We start from the raw sequence: 18,295 nt of genomic DNA on the forward strand, positions 1-18,295 counted from the left end.
GGGCACGGGGGCGGGGCGCGGGGGCGCGGTGACGCGTGACGCCGGATCCCGGAAGTGACGCGCCCCTGAGGGACAAGGCGGGGGGAGGGGGGTGGTGTCCCCGGCCGGCTCGGGGGGTGCGTTGCCCGGAGACGGAAAGTTTGGGAGCCCGAACGGGCTCGGCGGCGGCCCAGGGAACGGGGTCCAGGGGGCGGCGGCCCTGGGGATGGGGAAGGAGCAGGAGCTGCTGGAGGCGGCCCGCACCGGACACCTCCCTGCCGTGGAGAAGCTGCTGTCCGGGAAGCGGCTCTCCTCAGGCTTCGGGGGCGGCGGCGGCGGCGGCGGCTCTGGAGGCGGTAGCGGCGGCGGCGGCGGCTCTGGAGGCGGCGGCGGCGGTCTTGGCTCCTCGAGCCATGCCCTGTCCAGTCTGCTCAGGTGGGTAACGCTCCGGGTCCGGGTAGCTGCTTGGAGACCCCCCGTCCCCCGCCCGTCTCCTGGATCCCCGGAGAGATCGGGGATCCGGAGACCCTGGCGGGCTGGGTTTGCTAGGTTTCCCGGGGCGAGGGGCGCCGGTGCGGGTCCGCGCGGCGTCGGACTCTCCTCGTCTCCTGTCCTGACCCGCTGCGAAGAATGGTGGGAGTGCCCAGGTGCAGCCTCCGCCGCATGGCATAGCCCGGGCTTCACCGTCGAGTGCCAGGTGTTGTATCTCACAAGCCACTTTAGGGGGGAAAATAAGTATATTTTGAATCTCCCTCATCTCCTGCAGAAACTCCCACGCCTTGCAGAATCTCGCGGTTCCCCTGGAGGAAATGCTCTCGATTCCATTCTTTGGGGAACTTGGAACCTTCCACCAGGCTCTGCAGGACGTGGCTTTTGTTGTTTATATTAAAATCGTCTCTAGGTTTATCACGTTCAAAGTGTTACTTCTTTGAGCTCCTCTTGTGCTTGAAGCTTAAATTCCAGTTCCTTGTAGTGAACCTCGCTGGATTTGTCTGTTAAGTGGCAGATGCAGGATTCATCAGGGGGTTTATTCATCAAAAAATAAAGCGTTAGAAAGACTTGTCTAGGACACTGAGGAGTGCTTTAAACTTTTCCAAGGTCTGTTGTTAAAATAAACACTTGAATCTGGAGCTGTAAGGATTGAGAGGAAAAGGTCGTTTTTTGTGTGGCTTGGAGAGGGAATTGGAGGTGCTTTGTTAGTGTGAGTAAAATGTGATGTTTCAGCAGCACTTTCATAGCCGGTTTTCTTTTCCTTCCTTGTTCTTTTGAGGTTTTTAAGAAGTGGAAGTTCACTTAGAAATGGCTTCGTTTGCTTTTGTTCCCCATTAGTTTATGTAACTTCAGTTTGAGTGAGCTTGGACCAAAGAAGCCTAAGGCTCTATTAAATTGTTAGGTATTAAGCACTGAGTACAAAGCCAGGCCTATACAGGAAGATATTAAAAAGCCGTGTAAGAGAAGAATGCTCCCAGGGAGTTATTTTGGGGAGGCAAAAATCAGTACCATTTGCGGCAATTTCTACAGCTCCCTAGGACAATGCTGTCACATAATTAGTACTCAGTATTTGTTGAATAAATACAAGTATTAATTAGGGAATGACACATTTCTACATAAACTGATGGTGGTACTCAGTAGTTCAAAAAATGAGACATTACTTTGGGATGGGATGAGATGGAGAAGAGGAGGGGGACTTGAGCTGATGTGAAGGATGTGAGGATTTGGGTAGGTGAAGCACTGTAAGAGCATTCCAGGTGGGCCCACCCTTGTCAGGGGCACAGAGGTGGCATAGGAGACTTGTTTGGTGCTAGTGGGTCACTAGAAGAACTTTCTGCCCAGAGCTTTAAGTGGTTGGGTATGATAAAAGGAAATAATGGATAGCTGTACTTCCATCTTTCAGAGTGATTTAGTCTTTATTTTTCTGATTCTTGTATTGGTGCCTGACACAGGTGTTCAATAAATGTACTTTGAATGCATAATTCGGGTTTGGAATTTTACCTGAATTACTTAGATATTTCTGCACTTCTGATGTCTGTGAGGTGAGAGAAAGACCGGTAGGTTTGGAGGTGCCTGTCTCTTATGCATTGAAGGCTACAGCATTTATCTGTGTACCAGAGGTACCTTATTCCCCGGTATATCCTGCTGAAGTGAGAAACTCTCACATATCTCCTGCCTTCAAGGACAGGTTAGGTTACTCTTAGTTCTCTCACTCAGGGACTGTTGACATTTTGCTGAGAATTTAGCACCTTATAGTTAATCAAGACTAGAAAATTTTGGTTGATTTTTTTTTTTTTTTTAAACTTTGGGCTTCATGCTGATATGTCCAGTTTCTGTCGTAAAGGGTGGATGGCCTGTGTAAGAGAGCTTGCTCCTTCTGACCTGCTCCTGTATCTGTTATCTGGGTGGCAGATGGCCTCAGAGCTGCCCTGGCATCTTGTCCCTGTGACTCCTACGGGCAGAGAGGGCCTGCAGGCCCTAGTTAGACTAGGTGTGTCATTAATTAGACATGACTCTGCTGCAGCCTAGTGAAGGATTTCTGAGAAAATGAAACCATGCATTTAGATAATCCCTAGGTCAGCATGTCCTCCCTTTTTAGGTTTTGAAATAGTAGAGGGTAGATCTCCTATGCCTACACGCCCCACCTCAAGGACCCTGAGTTATTTAATGAGACCCCGTGGAGTCATAACTTCAGATCTGGCCCTTGCATTAGCTGCCATATCCTATCCCACCAGTACTGTCAATTGCAACCTACATTTGTCCAGCTATTTTGAGTGACCAAGGAAAGTTGTTGGGAATAGGAGCTTACCGCTGCAGTGGATAGAAATGTTCCAGATCACATGTATGTTTGTCTCATCTGTTTATGGTGCAGTTCCATCCCCACCCCCATTCCACAAAGGCTCCATGTTTATTCTTAAGCTACGGAAAGCCTCTTCTCTCACCCCATCCCTATTCTCTTATACTGCTTGGGCTTAGGACTTAACTTCTCAAAGCCCTCCCTAATGACCCTAATGCACGAGGATCTCTCAGGCTTCCACTTTGGAACCCCTTATCTGCATCCACTCATACTTTGTCTGTCTGGATTTCACAGTTTATTGCTTTACATACTGTGACCCTCGGGCTTCCCTGGTGGCTCAGCAGTTAAGAATCTGCCTGCCAAGCAGGAGATGCAGGTTCAACCCACTCCAGTGTTCTTGTCTGGGATTTGCTTCTCCCCAAATGTCAGAAGATATGACAGAGTTACTGCTTTTAAGAAAGGATTCTTGATATTTATTTAAGGAATTCAGACTGAAAACAAACAAAAAAAAAAGAGTTGCTACCCCAACCATTCTATTGAAACAGCCCTTTATTCACCCCTGAGAATGGATCTGTAGCTTGGAAATTGTAGTGACATGACAGTTTTTTTTCATGTTGACTCTTTTACTTTTGCCCTCCTCTGTGCTAGGTTTCTTTTTTTCTTTTTTCGGATTTCTTTTGAATATGCCTATTTTGAGCTAGATGATTTTAACATCCTGAGGAGGAGAGCAATGCTGACCATGTAAGGATGTCGAAAGGGTGGGCTTAGAAGCAGGAACTCATGGATTTGTGTGATCTAAGTTCCTGCTCTTCTAAGAGAATGCAAAAACAAAATAACAGAAAAACCACGACTGTTTACTGCTATGGCAGTTTTCTGGATATTCTACTAAACCTCTTAATTAAAAAATGGTTTTTACACAGTGGGGACTTTCCAGGTGGCTCAGTCAGTAAAGAATCCACCTGTCAATGGAGGAGACACAGGAAACATAGGTTCCATCCCTGGGTCAGGAAAATCCCCTGGAGAAGGGAATGGTAACCCGCTCCAGTACTATTGCCTGGGAAATCCTATGGACAGAGAAGCCTGGCGGGCTACAGTCCACAGGGTTGCAGAGAGTCAGACATGACTTAGCAACTGAGCGTGTACTTTTACACAGGGAGGTCACCCCAGTGCTCTGTGACCACCTTGAGGGGCAGGATGGGAGTAGGTAGGAGCGAGGTTCAAGAGGGAGGGGACATATGTGTACTTATGGCTGATTTACATTGTCATGCGGCAGAAACCAATACAACATTGTAAAGCAGTTATCCTCCAATTAAACATAAATGGAAAAAAGTGGCTTTTAAGGAACTTCTTAAAATATTTATTAAGTATAGTTTTATTGACATGGCAGCCCTTTTTCCTTTCCTTTGAAATTACTGTACATTTTTGCTTTCTCTAAAGCTGAATGTGGTTCCCCTGTTAAAAAACAAAACAGAAAAGGTGGCATGCCTGGGAATGACTGGAGTGTGGTTACGAACATCTCAAGCATGCCTAATTCCTAAACTGAGTAAGGCATCTCCTGGTAGTAAAAAAAGGATTTAACAGAAGTTTAGTAAGTCAGAGATCTCCCTTTTCCTTACTTCTCATGTTGAAATTCAATTTTGAGTGTCCGGAAGCAGTCAGTCTTGTGAAGAACTTGGTTTGTATCCAGTCAGCTTCAGCATATTCACTTGTCCTGGGAGGTTATGGTCCCAGTGAAAGTTGTGTCTTTGGCCAGAAAAATCCCTTCAGAAGATTCTTCCCTGGACCCCACCCTCCTTGGTTTGTCCACTCAAACAGCTGTGACTTTTGGTTTTCAAAAGGAAGTTAAGGCTATTTCTACCCTACTCTTCAGTAGGGAAAGTAAATTACTAGGTTTTATAGCCCAGAGACACCAAAGAAACCCCAAAAGTAGATGGTGGAGAGTTTGTTCTTGGAAATGTCAGGCTCTCCTGTGGGCAGGAATTGGGTCTGTCTTGGAGAGCCCTCAGAAAATGTTCCCCACACTGATTTCCAAAGGATTACTGGGAGATTTTTTGTGGTATAGAAAATTACATTGTTGTATTCATAGAACATCTTCACATAACTTTGGTGAGGTTAGAGTTAGTGGTAGTAATACTAGAAATTATATGGTATGGCTTCATATTTATCTTTTCTCAGTAATTTGTAGATCAAGTTTGTTTAGTTTACAAATCAAAAAAGTTTTAAAAACAGTTGTCTGTGCTTTACTTGTGATGTTATTACCACTATTAAAAACAGTGAAGATGTTCCAAGAAGTAGAGCTGCCTTCTGACTTACTTAACTGGTGAGAGTTTCAGCATGGTAGCTATGGGGTCAGGCTCAAACCCAGCTCTGCCTTGTGAGGTGGGCAAATTACATAACCTCTCTGAGCATCTGTGTCTCCATGTTTATTGGGTTGGCCAAAAGATTCCTTGGGTTTTTCTGTAAGACGTTACTGAAACACTCAAACGAACCTTTTGGCCAACCTAATACAATGGGCCCAGGATAGTACCTACTTTCTGAAGCAGCCTCTCGTGAGCTAAGATATTAAGACACATAATGCCTGGAACTTGCCAAGGGCTTGGTAAACCTGGGCTGCTACAGTCATTTGATGGGAGCCCAATGCTTGCCACCTTTGAGAGATTGGGAATGATAATCCTGTGTGGTTTTTTTTTTTTAATGTTTCCATTTAAAGATTTATAGTAATTGATAGCAGAGGCTCCCAGCATTTTCAAATATGAGGTAATGGTGGCAAAGTTACAAACTGATAAAGGCTCACAATCACTTGTCTGAAATCTTGGGGCTTAGAATCCAGAATTTTGGGGTTGTGGGAGGGTGATACTGACCCCCTGCTGGATTCTGGGGCAGCATTCTGAAACATTATATTTTTGCAGTGAAACCTGTTAATATTCACACTAAATGGGATAACCGTGAAGCTGCTCCGTGTCAGTTTTGTATCTAAACAAATTTGCCACTAACTTTTGAAAGTGTGTTATCAGAACTTTTTGGTTTTCTGAATTGTAGATGAGGAATTGTGGACCTCTACCTTTATTACAGAAAAATTGCTAGCCAAAAAGCCACAAAGAAGAAAATCCTCTATAGTTCTACTACCTAGAGAGAGTAGCTCTTGTAATTCTGATGAACATACTTTGGTCTTTTTTCTATGCACACTTTTTTTTCCCCCAAACATTGTTCTGTACGTACTTTGTCTCAGATTTCTCCTTAATATATTGTGAACATTTTACCATCATTTTCTAGTCCCCTTAACCTCATTTGAAATGGGTAAGTGGTATTCCATAGTGTGTATGAACTGTAATTTATTTAATCCCGTCCCTGCCATTAGGTATGAGTTTGCTGTTAGTTTTCTGCTGTTGGAATAACACTGTGATGTACATCCTTGCAGATAAGTTTTTGTGCATGCTCGTGCTTATGACATTTTATATTCTCAGTAGGATAGTAGATGTAATTTGAGTATTTAACCACTGCAAAAATCACATATGTGCAGTTGAATTTGAGGACTCATAATAATTCTTAGGCTCCTTACATCTCCTGGGTCCTTCTGATTGGAACGTAATGTACTGATCTGTGGCTTCTAAATGCTAGTTATGTTTAGAAAGTTACCTTTGTGCAGGCATAGAATTTTTAATAGTCAGGTTGGGGCCTCTTGGGTCCTTTCTCAGAGGCAAAATGTTTAGAAGAGGGCCATTAATATGCTCCAAGCAGAACGAGACAAAATCCATTTTGTTTCTGCCATTTGTTGTTCTAGCTTTTATTGTGGGACATTTCAGACATACAGAAATCCAGAGACTGACTTATTTATTTTGACTTGAGGCTTATGGGATCTTAGTTCCCCAACCAGGGATTGAACTTAGGCCCTTGGCAGTGAGTGCAGAGTGCTAACTAATGGACTGCCAGGGAATTCCTGAAAATATTTTATTTTATATTGTTGGTTTGTTCAAATCTGCATTCAAACAAAGTCTATGCATTGCATTTGGTTGGAATATCTCGTTACTGTCTTTAATCCTTTGGGTTTCATCTCTGTCATTTTTTTCATTCCAGTTTACTTGTTGAAGAAAAAAATTGTTTTTGTCAATTTTTGACAAAAAATTCATTTGTCTGTTTATCAGAGCCTGGGTTTTGCCGATTGCATCTCTGAGGTATCGTTCAGCCTGTTCATCTGTTCCCTGTGTTTCCTGTGAGCTGCAAACCAGATCCTAGTTTAGTCTGATTCAGGTTCAGATTTTCTGGCAGGATTTCTTCCTAGTGGGTTTCGTGTATGTCACTCTGTTGAGGCTTCTTTTTTTGTGGTGTTGGCAGCCATTGACAATCATGGTCTATAGCCCTGATTTAGAATTTGCAAAGTGGTGGTGTTTTCATTTTTGTCACCGTCTTCATTTATTGATCAGAATACTTTCTGGAGAGAAACTTTATAGAGAAACCTCATGTTATTAAGTGCTTCGTTACCCTGAGGTACAGTTCGTGCAGGAAAAATGGATTAAATGCTTGATTCTTTCCCCTTATTTACCCGTTTCCAGATCAGGTTGCATTCCGAGTAGTCTTCAGAGGTGTCCAATGAGTTTCTTGTGAATAATCATTATGAATGCACACACTTAAGCATATTTGTGCTTCAGTAATAACCTTTCTAAAATGTGCTCTGAGACATTTAGATTTTGACAATTTTACCGAGTAAAGCCCTTGAACTGGTTTGTAATGAAGTGGTGTGTTTGCTGTGTGTCTTGTGTATTTTAGTTGATTGCTGTTTCTATCCAGAGGCCCCCAGTTGTGCTGGTTCTTCTGGTCACCTGCAAATCAAGCATTATAATCTTCGAGTCTGGATTAGTTCAGCTGACTTTTAACTTTTTTTTTTTTTTAATTTCTACTGGCCATACTTGGCCCTATAAGTTAGAAAGCCTTAAAAAGATACTCTAGGGACTTGAGTAACCAAATTTCTTTAGGTTGTAATTACACCCACTAAGAGTGGTGTTTTCCCACCAGCTTTATGGTGTGACTCTAGATAAGAATCTAACTGTGTCAAGGTGAGTTGTTACTTATTCAGTCTCATGTTACTCTGAATATATTTCATGGTGTCACACTTTTTTTAGTATAAGCAATGAATAATCAGGTTTCGTCATTGATTTCTTAGTTATTGCATTTAAAGCTCCCATTCACAGGTCTGATTTTGAGTTGCTGTGCTGCCATCTGTATACTTTTTTTTTTGGTTTGGAGCTCAACTGTATATGCAAGCGTTTCTTTTGTTTTATTTTATCCCTTGGTTTTATGTGTTTGTAGTTGGGGTGGGAGGTCTGGGTCAGGATCCTTCTGCTTTGGAAGAGATTCTCCTTTTGACCAGCCATGCAAATGCTACATGTATAGCCTCAATTGAAAAGTGATAAAAGCAGCATGTAGAACCACTTATTTGTTTCTCTTTTTTGACAGTTGTTGGGACAGTCAGGGTTCTACTTCAAAGAGATCTTGGCCTGTATTAGGCAGTGACAGCATCCAGCTCCTTCATACTGGCTTCACAGCACTTTCTTGTTGGGCTCTCAGATTCTTTAAAGAGCACTGTCATGAGTTAAGATGAAAAATAAAAACAGAAGTAAGAGAAGAAATATATTGGACTTCATTTACTGAGAAAGGAAAATCTATCTTAAAACACTTGAGCTTCATAGTGCCAAGGAGTTTAACACTTGAGTCCGGCTGCGTGTAATTCTCACAAGCCTGAAGCTGTGGCTCTGCCTCCATGGATGGGGTCCATCCTCTGTCGGGGCTGAGTGAGAACTCGAGGTGTTATCTGCAGAACAGTCTTTTCCTTTACTGTGCCTGGAAAAGCAGCTCCAAAGGTATGTCCCATAAATAATAGTACCAGTATCAGCGCTGATTGAACATTCACTGATACTGGATTAGTAACATTAATTTGGAGGGCATTATTAAGTGCTTGTCCTTACTAAGATAAAGAAAGTAAAATTTTTTGTTATTGTCCCTGCTTTTGTTCATCTTGTACCTTTCAGCTTTGCATGTGTAAAGTCAGATCTTCTAATTGGGATTCTTTTCAGCCACAGCAAAAACTTAAAAATCTCAGAGATTTAAATTTTATTAATTAAAAAAAAATTGGAAACTCGCTCTTCTCACCTGTGAAAAAATAGAAGCAGTGGTGCTTTTACTTAAGATATCAGATATTTAGAAAACACAAGTGAGTTTATTTGGAGATGGTGCTTTATGTAACCTTGGGAGGATGCTTCTTTTTTGGCTGCTCCTCGCAGCTTACATAGACTCTTAGTTCCTTGCCCAGGGATTGAACCCAGGCCCCAGCAGTGACCATCAGGGAGTTTCCAGAAAGACCCATCTTAAAGGGAGTTTCTGTCTGTACCCCAGCTCTTCTTGTCTGAGTGAACCAACTTTGTTTTCCTTTCAGCTGAAATAAGCCTTCATTCTGATTTCTTTTCAGTCTCCTTTAAACAATCCATTTCTCAAGTAGTTTTTCCTTTTGAATTATAGACCTGCTTCTGTGAAGTCCGATGGCCAGAAGAGGTTTCAAAACAGATGCTTTTGGGACTGTTGACCTGGAAGGTTCTTAGACTTTTGAGGGTTTGTCTTTAGCTCTTTGCTGGAGCCCAGCCCTGGCTTTGTTGATAACTGTTAGTGTCATGTTCCCTACTTTGCTTCTGATCCAGCTTGATTTTGGATCCTGGTTCCATCCAGTGGTCTGATTCTTGCTTTTTCAGGTTGCCCCACAGCCCTGGTAAAACTCCAATGAAAGCCCAGTCCAGATCGCAGGATTTGAGGTCGTTCACTCACAGGTTAATTCACAGCAGCTCAGAGCTGTAGCTGTAGACTCTGGGGTGGGGGTTGTACATGATGCGGGGAGAGAGTTTCATTTCTTGAGCCCTTAATACTTTGCTCGGCCTGTGCCTGGAACTTCACATCTCTATTTTCTCAGTCTATCTTCACAGCGTATCTGCTGGATAATTGTCATTATCCCCCTGTTACAGATGAAGTAGCAGAGATTCAGGGAGAAGTTAAAGTGACCTGCTCAGGGCCACACGGAGGAGGGCATTGCCAGGAGTCTGACTCCCCAGACTCTTGCTGATAAAGCACTGAGTTTGACCACTTGGAGGATTTGAGTGTCTTTGGATATGATTCACACCACCCCTTACTCTATTTTGGTAAAGTTTTACCAAAAAAGATGAATTAAGGATTTATTTATTTTAATTTAGTAGTTGCTTTGACAACCCTTTTTGTCATCCACAGTTCTTAAGCACTTTACAAATATTAGCTCACTTTGTCCTCATAACACTTTGGGGAAGGCACTAGAAATATTGCCATCTTACTGATGAGGAACCAAAGTACGGAGCTGTCAAGTAACTTGCCCACGATAATGACTGGGAGGTGCTGGAGCTTGGTTCCCAGCCCGGGCAAACTGGCTGCGGAGTCCTTAGTTTTAGCCTTCATGCAACTGGGGTAATTTCTTCATTTTATTAAGAATGTAACACAAAATCCTTTGAATACTTTGACTACATAAAGTGAGATGGTTAGTATAAAGTCATTGGCAGTTTCCTTGGAATGTAAGAAAGTTAGATGAAGGGAATGTCTTCAAACTTACACCAAATAATATATTAGTTTAAAAGATATAGGGGAAGCCCTGCAACTCATTGAAGAGGGAAAAAACTTCCCATATTGCTTTCCTCAAACTTTCCTTCTAGAAAATTCTCATCTTCCGCTCAAGCAACATAATGCATTCCTGAATTTCACGTCTGAGAAAATTCAGGACCCTCCCTTTCCCCAACAGATTTTAAAGTGATAAAGTTTTGTTTTGGACACATCAGTACCACTGAGTATCTCATGTACCACTGAGTCCACAGTGTATGCAAGAGAAGTAAATCTAAACGATTGGCAAGAAACTAGAGGCCTGTGTATTTGAAATTACTTTTAACTGTGGCTACCTGTTCTGCCTTTTTTTTTTTTTTAAACAATTCTTTCCCTTTCCCCTCCCTTATTAGCGGTTGATGACCAGATTTTACATTCCCAGGCAATAATTAGTTTGTCCATAAAATGATTTTCAGAGAGTGTTATCTGGCTGGGTCAAATGATTTTTGATAGTAGCTTGAAGCCTGGGGTTATGGGACAGGTAATATTACCTCTATAATCCTTGGTGCTTTAATCTTCACAATTCTGTGGTATAAGTGGTGATTTTTCTGATAAGAAAGTTTTAAGTGACTTGCCTAAGGCCAGGATTTTCGATTTTCAAGGCCTGTAGAGTCTATTTTATGTGGAGATCATGGCTGCTAAGAACAGGTCTGAGTCTTCAGGTTGTAGAGGTAGAAGGAAAAGGTAGTATTTCTAGCTAAGTAGTTCTGAAAACACCTATGGTTCCTATGGGCTTAGCAGTAAATAGAATACTCTATTACTTTTTATCTGTTACAAATGAAAATGCCTCAGGTGTTAAAATTGGCAGAGGTTCCAGATTTGTTACTTTTTAATCTCTTGCTCTTTCCCTAATTATATGTTTAAGACCTGGCTGGGAAATAGTTTTCTTGCTAGTCATTTTTTTTTTTCTTTTTTGTCTTGCTAGTCACTCTTATCAGCAGCCCTTATATCATCTTTAGCAGACCCAAAGCAGACTTTCAGAAAGGTTTTAAAGTGAATGATCAAGGGTTTAGTGCTTCCTTTTCAAATTTAACAATTTTTGTTAAAGAGTGTATACAAAATCAGGATCCAGTACTTTTACTTAAGTTTTTTCAGACAAACAGCGCTGTCTTTTTTCAGATGTCTTTTCTTTAACCATCGTGATCTGTTAGACTTATTGTCTTTAGTGACCATCATTTCTGTTTACCTCTCTCTTTAATATTTATTCTTTAGTCAACTATATATCTGAAAAAATGTGAATATTATATAATAATGTAATAATCACCATTATTGCCATATATATGTGTGTGTGTATATTTTTTTAAAACACTTCCTGTGCCCAAGATATTGCCTCATTTATTTCTGGTGATAAAATAATGAAGTCAGTGTCTTGACTTCACTTGCATCTGGCTGGCATCAGGTTTCTTCATTATCAGGTACTAGAACTTTTAAAATTTTGACACCCATGGGCTTAACCTGCTGCTTTTTAACATTATTTTGATTGTGATTCACATTACTTTTAATGTGTTTAATTTGTTTTTCAATGCTCACTTTGTATTTATACTAACAAGCTAGGATTGGTCTTTGGGTTCAGTGTGGCCATCTGGGTTTGAGTGGAACAAAATCTAAGTCTTGTCTTTCCCTCCTTCACTGATTTTGATGTTAGCCTTGTATTTGATCTGTAGATACCGAGACAAAATCTTTACATTAAGCCTTATGCTCTTGTCTAGGTCTGTCTAGAATCCTGGGGTCTGGAAAGCACACAGCTCTCTTAGTTTTATCCTTTAGTCATTCCCTCCACGCTTGAACTCTGAAGGGAAGGGGACACAGGTTAGACAGAGAAATCAGTCTTCAGGGAATGTCGTCGCCAGGAGCCTTCCTCCTTCAGAGTACACTCGGCCTCTGGGCAGGGGCACGGAGAGCGGGCCTCTCGGGGACCTTCTGCCTAGAGTCACCTCGGCCATTGTCTTGCTGTATGCTCTTGGGAACGTTTTCTACTTCTCTTACACCTCCGTTTCCTATCCATGGGGCGGGTGGGGGGAGAAGGCAGTGTTTGTGGTGCCTCCTGGCAGAGGTCCCAAGGAAGGTGCATCGGTGCATCTTAAAGCAGCTGTCCAGACAGACTGGGGACGGGACTTGCTGCCTTACTGTACTCTTACTGTCACCAGGAGCTGGGCAGCCTTTTGTGTTTTTAATTTTTAAACTTTTTATTTTGTGTTGAGGTACAGCTGATGAACAATGTTGTGGTCTCAGGTGAACAGCAAGGGGACTCAGCCATCCATACACATGTGTCCGTCGTCCTCCAAGCTCCCCTCCCATCCCGGCTGCCACCTGACATTGCGCAGAGTTCTGTGTGCTGTGTGATAGTCCTTGTTGGCTGTCCATTGTAGATACAGAATTTGTGTGCGTGTCCTTAACCGAACTCCCTAACTGTCCCTCCCCCATCCTTCCCCCTGGGCAGCTGTAAGTTTGTTCTCTGAGTCTGTGAGTCTGTTTCTGTTGTGTAGATAAAGTTCATTTGTATAATTTCCTTTTTAGATCCGGGCAGCCTTTTCTGTACCACGCCCCGCAGGAGGAGTCAGGCGAGGAGGAAGCCAGTCGCCTCATCTGTGTGCATGTGCCAGTGGGCTACTGCTCTTTCTGTCCTTGCGGCTTTCATAAACAGATTCATTCCTGTATGTCAGGCTTGCTGCTGTCGGAGATATTTAGAGATACAAATTTTGTCAAATTCTCCTAAGAAATTGACTTGATTAGAGTGATGACAAAATGGTCCTGTGATCTCCTTGGAGAAATGGTTGATTCCAGAACTGGGGCAGGGAAAATGAAAAAGGCTGGTATGTCAGGAGAACATGGAGGCCAACCTGAAAGAGCTCTCAGAGAGCGCCGAAGCTGGAATAGTTTGAACAACAAAATCAAAAGCCGTAGTAATGGAGTATGAGCCAAAGAATAAAATAGACATCCATGAGTTATGATACAAATGATCAAATAAATAAATGGTAGAGAAAGTTCTTCTTTTCAGAATTCCAGTTAATAAGTGTAGAAGGAATGGGAGGAATAGAAAATCACCGTTAGCACACCACAGTAATAACTGCTGTAGGCAAGATCTACCAGTGAAGTTAACATTAATGGGTGAAAGTTTAGGGAGAAACAGAATATTTGCATGACCCTAAAACATCTTCCAAAATATTTATTAATTACTGTAATGATTTCAACCCACATGCACAGATTCTTTGGAAGTCTTCTTTCCTAAGGAGGGACTTTAATCCGCTCCCTTTGGATTTGGGCTGGACTTAGAAACTGGTTTCCAAATAATAGAGTGTGGAGAGGGGAAACAGTGACTTTATGGTGGAAGAACTTGGCATATACCACCTTAACCAAGAGGTCAGTGTTAACATTATCAGTCATATTGATATCACTTAACCCCTGATAGGATAGGATGAGAAGGGTACTTCCTCTCTTGCATTCTTTCCCCCAAATCCATCACTTGGTGTAATCATGGGAAAACAAGACAAATTTAAACCGAAGAACAGTCAAAAGATACCTGACTAGTATTTTTTTAAGAAAGACAGGGTTGTGAAAGATAAGGAAAGACCGAGGAACCGTCATAGACCAGAGACTAAGGAATTATGTCTACTAAATGTAAAGTGGGCCAGGAAAAAGCCACAAGTGTAAAAACATTGTAAATCAACTATATTTCAACAACAACAAAAAATACCTGGGGAAATCTGAGTAAAGTCTGTAGTTTAGTGTTATTTATTTATTGGCTGTTGCATGGGCTTTCTCTCGTTTTGGAGAACGGGGGCTGCTCTGTAGTTGTGGTGTGCGGGCTTCTCATTGTGAAGCTCTGTGTCTAGGTGCACAGGCTTCAGTACTTGTGGCTTATGGACTTAGTTGCTCTGCGGCATGTGGAATCTTCCTGGACCGGGGATCGAACCCGTGTCCCCTGGATTGGCAGGTGGATTCTTATCCACTGTGCCACCAGGGAAGTCTTGTAGTTTAGTTAATAGTATTATACCAGTGTTACTTAAGTTTGGATCAATGTGCCAGGGTTATGTAAGATGACAACATAAAGGGAAGCTGGGTGAAAGATACACAGGAGCTCTGTACTATCTTTGAAGCTCTTCTGTGAGCCTAAAATTATTTCAGAATAAAAAGGAAACACACAAGCATTATATTAGTGACTCTGGAGTCAAGTTCTCTGGGTTCAGGTCTTGCCTTTGTCACCTACCTATTGAGAGATAATAGACAGCTTTAACTTCTTTGCCTCAGTTTCCTCATCTGTAATAATAGTATCTTCCATGTAATAAGACTGAAGATTAAATGAAGTAACACATGTAAAGTACTTAGAATAGTGGCTGGAGCATAGTAATGGCAGCTGCCAATAGTAATATTTATACAAAGGAAGTCCAGCCACCTTTTAGGTGCTTGGACATTTAGCCATGGATGTAGATAGTCTGAGCTAAAGGAGGTTGAGAGAAGATGGTAATGGACTAGGGTGTTCTGGAGACCCTTCTCCCAACCGTGTATACCTTTAGGAAGTGGGGCATGAGCTCTGCCCTTGAAGAAAGCCCAAGATTCAGATAACCCCTAGGAGACGGGTGTAGGGAGGAGAGGGATCAGCCAGGGCAAAGGTGGAGAAGCTGCAGTGGGAAGAGCTGCCTGCCGAGCTGTCCAGGTGGAGTGGGCTCCATATGGAGCCAGTGAAGAGGAGGCTGATCAGGTGGGTGGGGAGCAGCTTAGATGCTGGCTTGATGAACTTTATTTAGACTTGAGACCTGAGAGAAAGGATGAGAGACAGGGGAAGTGTGAGAGTGAGAGAGAATGCTTCAAAAAATTGTTTTAGCTCCAGCTGGATTGTGGCTGTACTTTGAGTATTTGTTGATTGAGAAACTGTTAACAGAGTGACTCTGAAGTTAGTATCGTTCTGAAATAAATGTTTTTATAAAGTAGGATAGCTTCTCTGTGCCTTTGGGACATGATGATGCGTGCACGTGAGACAGGTATCCTGCCTGCTGCCCATGCCTGGCGTCCAGATGCGTTTGCTGACCCTTTATGATCACATTGCAGCCTGGGGCTAAGAATGAGCTGTGGGTGACCAGGGACTTTCAGTGGGCAAAATGCTTTGACGTCAGACCTCACCGCGAGGGCTGTCTTCCTTCATAGGGGAGAGTGTTCTCCCTTTATTAGCTTACAAAATCTTTTGAAGTATAATTTACATCCAGTGAATACACGGATATTAAGTGTAAAGAGCAAAGTATTTTCCTTATGTACACATCTGTGTGGTCATCACCAAGATCAAGACATAGACCATTTCCAGCACTCCAGAAGGCTCTTGTGTTTCCGCCCAGCCAAAAATGCCCCTCCTTGAGATAACCACTGTTTTGACCTTTATCACCATAGGTTTTTGCTGGGGATGTGTTTCTTTTTCTCCACTATACACACCCAGGCCCACGAAGTACAGTGGGTTGGGAGCAGGGATGCATCTACATGTGCCAAACACTACACTCAACACATTCCCAGACTTAAATTCTCCCATAAAACCACAGACCTGGGCTTATGTTACTTCTTGTATAAATTCAGTCTCATACCTCAGACTGCCCAGAGTTTTTCCCATTGCACCACATTCTGTGCCTTCAACTGGCATTTACCATAATAATTGTTGTTGTTTTTAGTCACCAGGTTGTGCCCGACTCTTTGCGACCCCATGGACTGTAGCCCGCCAGGCCCTTCTGTCACTGGAATTTTCCAGACAAGAATATTGGGGTGGGTTGCCATTACTTTCTCCAGGGGATCTTCCCGACCCAGGGATCAAACCTGTGTCTCCTGCATTGGCAGGTGGATTTTTTACCCCCAGGGAGCCCACCATAATAATTATCTCCATCATTAATGAAAAGTCACCTTAGTAGATTTTTCCCAGTAGATTACATGCGTAACTCTCTAGTAGAGAAAGTTGGGTTGATTTGGAATCAAAGGACGAGGCAGTTCCTTCATTTAATGAGTACTAGGCCTCAAGTAAGCCAGTGGAGTTAGGGAGAAAGGCAGTCTCCATCCCAGCCTCCTAATCTTCTAAAGAGCGAGACAGGGTGTGACGAGTGCTCTGAAGCAGGGGTGCTGGAGGGTCACGAGGAACCAAGGGACGGGTCGGGGGAGGGGTGCTCCAGGTGTGTCAGGGAAGTGCTCCTCCTTGAAGTGAAGTCTGAGTGGTGTGTTAGAGATAGTAGGAGTTGTGCAGGTGAAGAATGGGAAAGTGAGGGCTCATCTAAGCTGGAGAGGGAGGGAGCATTGTGTGTGCAAAGGCTGGAGAAAACTGCCGACGGCCGCCTGGTGGGAAGGAGGTGCTGGGACTGGGAGAGATGGGCTGGAGTGGCAGGCAGAGGCCGGCCCATCAGGCCCACGGTCAGGACTTGGATGTCACACTGAAAGTAATGATGGGTTTACACTTTTGAAAGGTCACTTCAGATTTTGGGGAAGTGGCTTAGAGGGTTAGAAATTTACTAGGCGTATAAAGCTATGCCCTGATGGCTCAGACGGTAAAGAATCTGCTTGTAATGTAGGAGACCTGGGTTGGATCCCTAGGTGGGGACGATCCCCTGGAGGAGGGCATGGCAACCCACTCCAGTATTCTTGCCTGGAGAATTCCATGGACAGAGGAGCCTGGCGGGCTACAGCCCATGGGGTCACAAAGAGAACAACATGACTGAAAGACTAATACTACTCACTATAAAGCTTATTAGAACTAGTAACAGTTGGCATGGAAAGGGGCCAGATTGGAAAGACATTCAGGAGGTGCAATGGCTTGGTTGATTTATAAGCAAGAGGTTGAAACCTCTTGTGACTGAATAGGATTTTCACAATGGAAAGGGAGAGTGAGATTTTTTAGAAGAACTGGATTTCCTAAGTCATAACCGAAGTGGAGTACTTTTTTCCTTTTCAGCAGAAGGGAAATATTAGCTTTAGAACAGCCCCATTATTTCTGTGCGCACAGGCATTTGTAGATGAAGGCTTTGTATGAAAAGTTTTTAAAACTCCACGGATAAATCAGCCTTTTGGTTTGTTTTAATTGTCCTTTGTTGCGGTAGAAGCTAAAGCTCCACATAGCTATTTCCACAGAGAAGGCCCAAGAAGCTTGAACTGAGGGGAAACTAGTGATACGAAAAGCAGGAAAAGACTTCTTACTCCTTTCACGGTGTTTTGTTTACTGAGGTGTGTACAGAAAGCCCCACCCATATATCTTGTGGAATGCTGTGTAGATTTGATTCTGAGGTTTCTATGAAGGTGCGAGTTAACCACTATCTTTGCTTTGACCTGCGAGATGCTGAAATAGCTCCTTCAGTGTGCACAGGACAGCGACGAGAATGCGTAGCCCTCAGCGCTGGTATCTAGGGCCTAGCCCTTCCTCACTCACAGTCCTGGTCCTTAGCTGTGAGAATGCATCTTGTGAAGTTCAAGGACCTTGTGCACAGACCTGGAAACTTCTAGAAGTGGCCAAACACGCTCCCTGGGCTTTGTGATTGGCAGTGCCTGGAGTCCTAACCCTGAATGGTCATTAAGAAACCCACACCCTTTACACACAGAGGAAGCTCTTCTCCCCAGTCAGCCAAAATTCAGTCAGCTGCCAGGCAGCTCCACATTTCCTGTTACTTTTATAATAACCCTTGACAGTTTGGAATGAAGGACGGTGGTGTTTGGGGTGAAGGATCTTCATTCAATTGAGTAGAAGAGAAGCGGCAGTTTGGCTGTGGAGTCATGTACAATAAAATGCAAGATCTGTTTCTTGCCCCTGGAGTCTGTGTAGTGCTCTAAGTCACCACAGATCTCTGCCGTTCCAGTTTTCAGGTTGTGCCCAGGGACTGTTAATGCTTTTACAGCGATGCAAGTGCTTGTTCACTC

The 18,295-nt window shown here is 43.2% G+C and overlaps 1 protein-coding gene across 7 annotated transcripts in view; it reads left to right on the forward strand.

Moving 5' to 3' along the window:
• Positions 1–64: 64 nt before the first annotated feature.
• ANKS1A (ankyrin repeat and sterile alpha motif domain containing 1A) overlaps positions 65–18,295 on the forward strand; it is a 163,649-nt gene continuing 145,418 nt past the window's right edge. For 5 of the 7 annotated variants that reach the window (XM_043449829.1, XM_043449830.1, XM_043449833.1 and 2 more), the window contains exon 1: positions 67–414. In XM_043449829.1, coding sequence (XP_043305764.1) covers positions 206–414 — 209 coding nt within the window. In that variant the 5' untranslated portion in view covers positions 67–205. Of the gene's footprint in view, positions 415–18,295 lie in introns of all 7 variants that reach the window. The other 2 variants (XM_043449831.1, XM_043449835.1) reach the window with 1 other exon arrangement.

Source organism: Cervus canadensis, chromosome 28 (genome assembly GCF_019320065.1).
Source record: "Cervus canadensis isolate Bull #8, Minnesota chromosome 28, ASM1932006v1, whole genome shotgun sequence".
NCBI classification, from domain to species: Eukaryota; Metazoa; Chordata; class Mammalia; order Artiodactyla; family Cervidae; genus Cervus; species Cervus canadensis.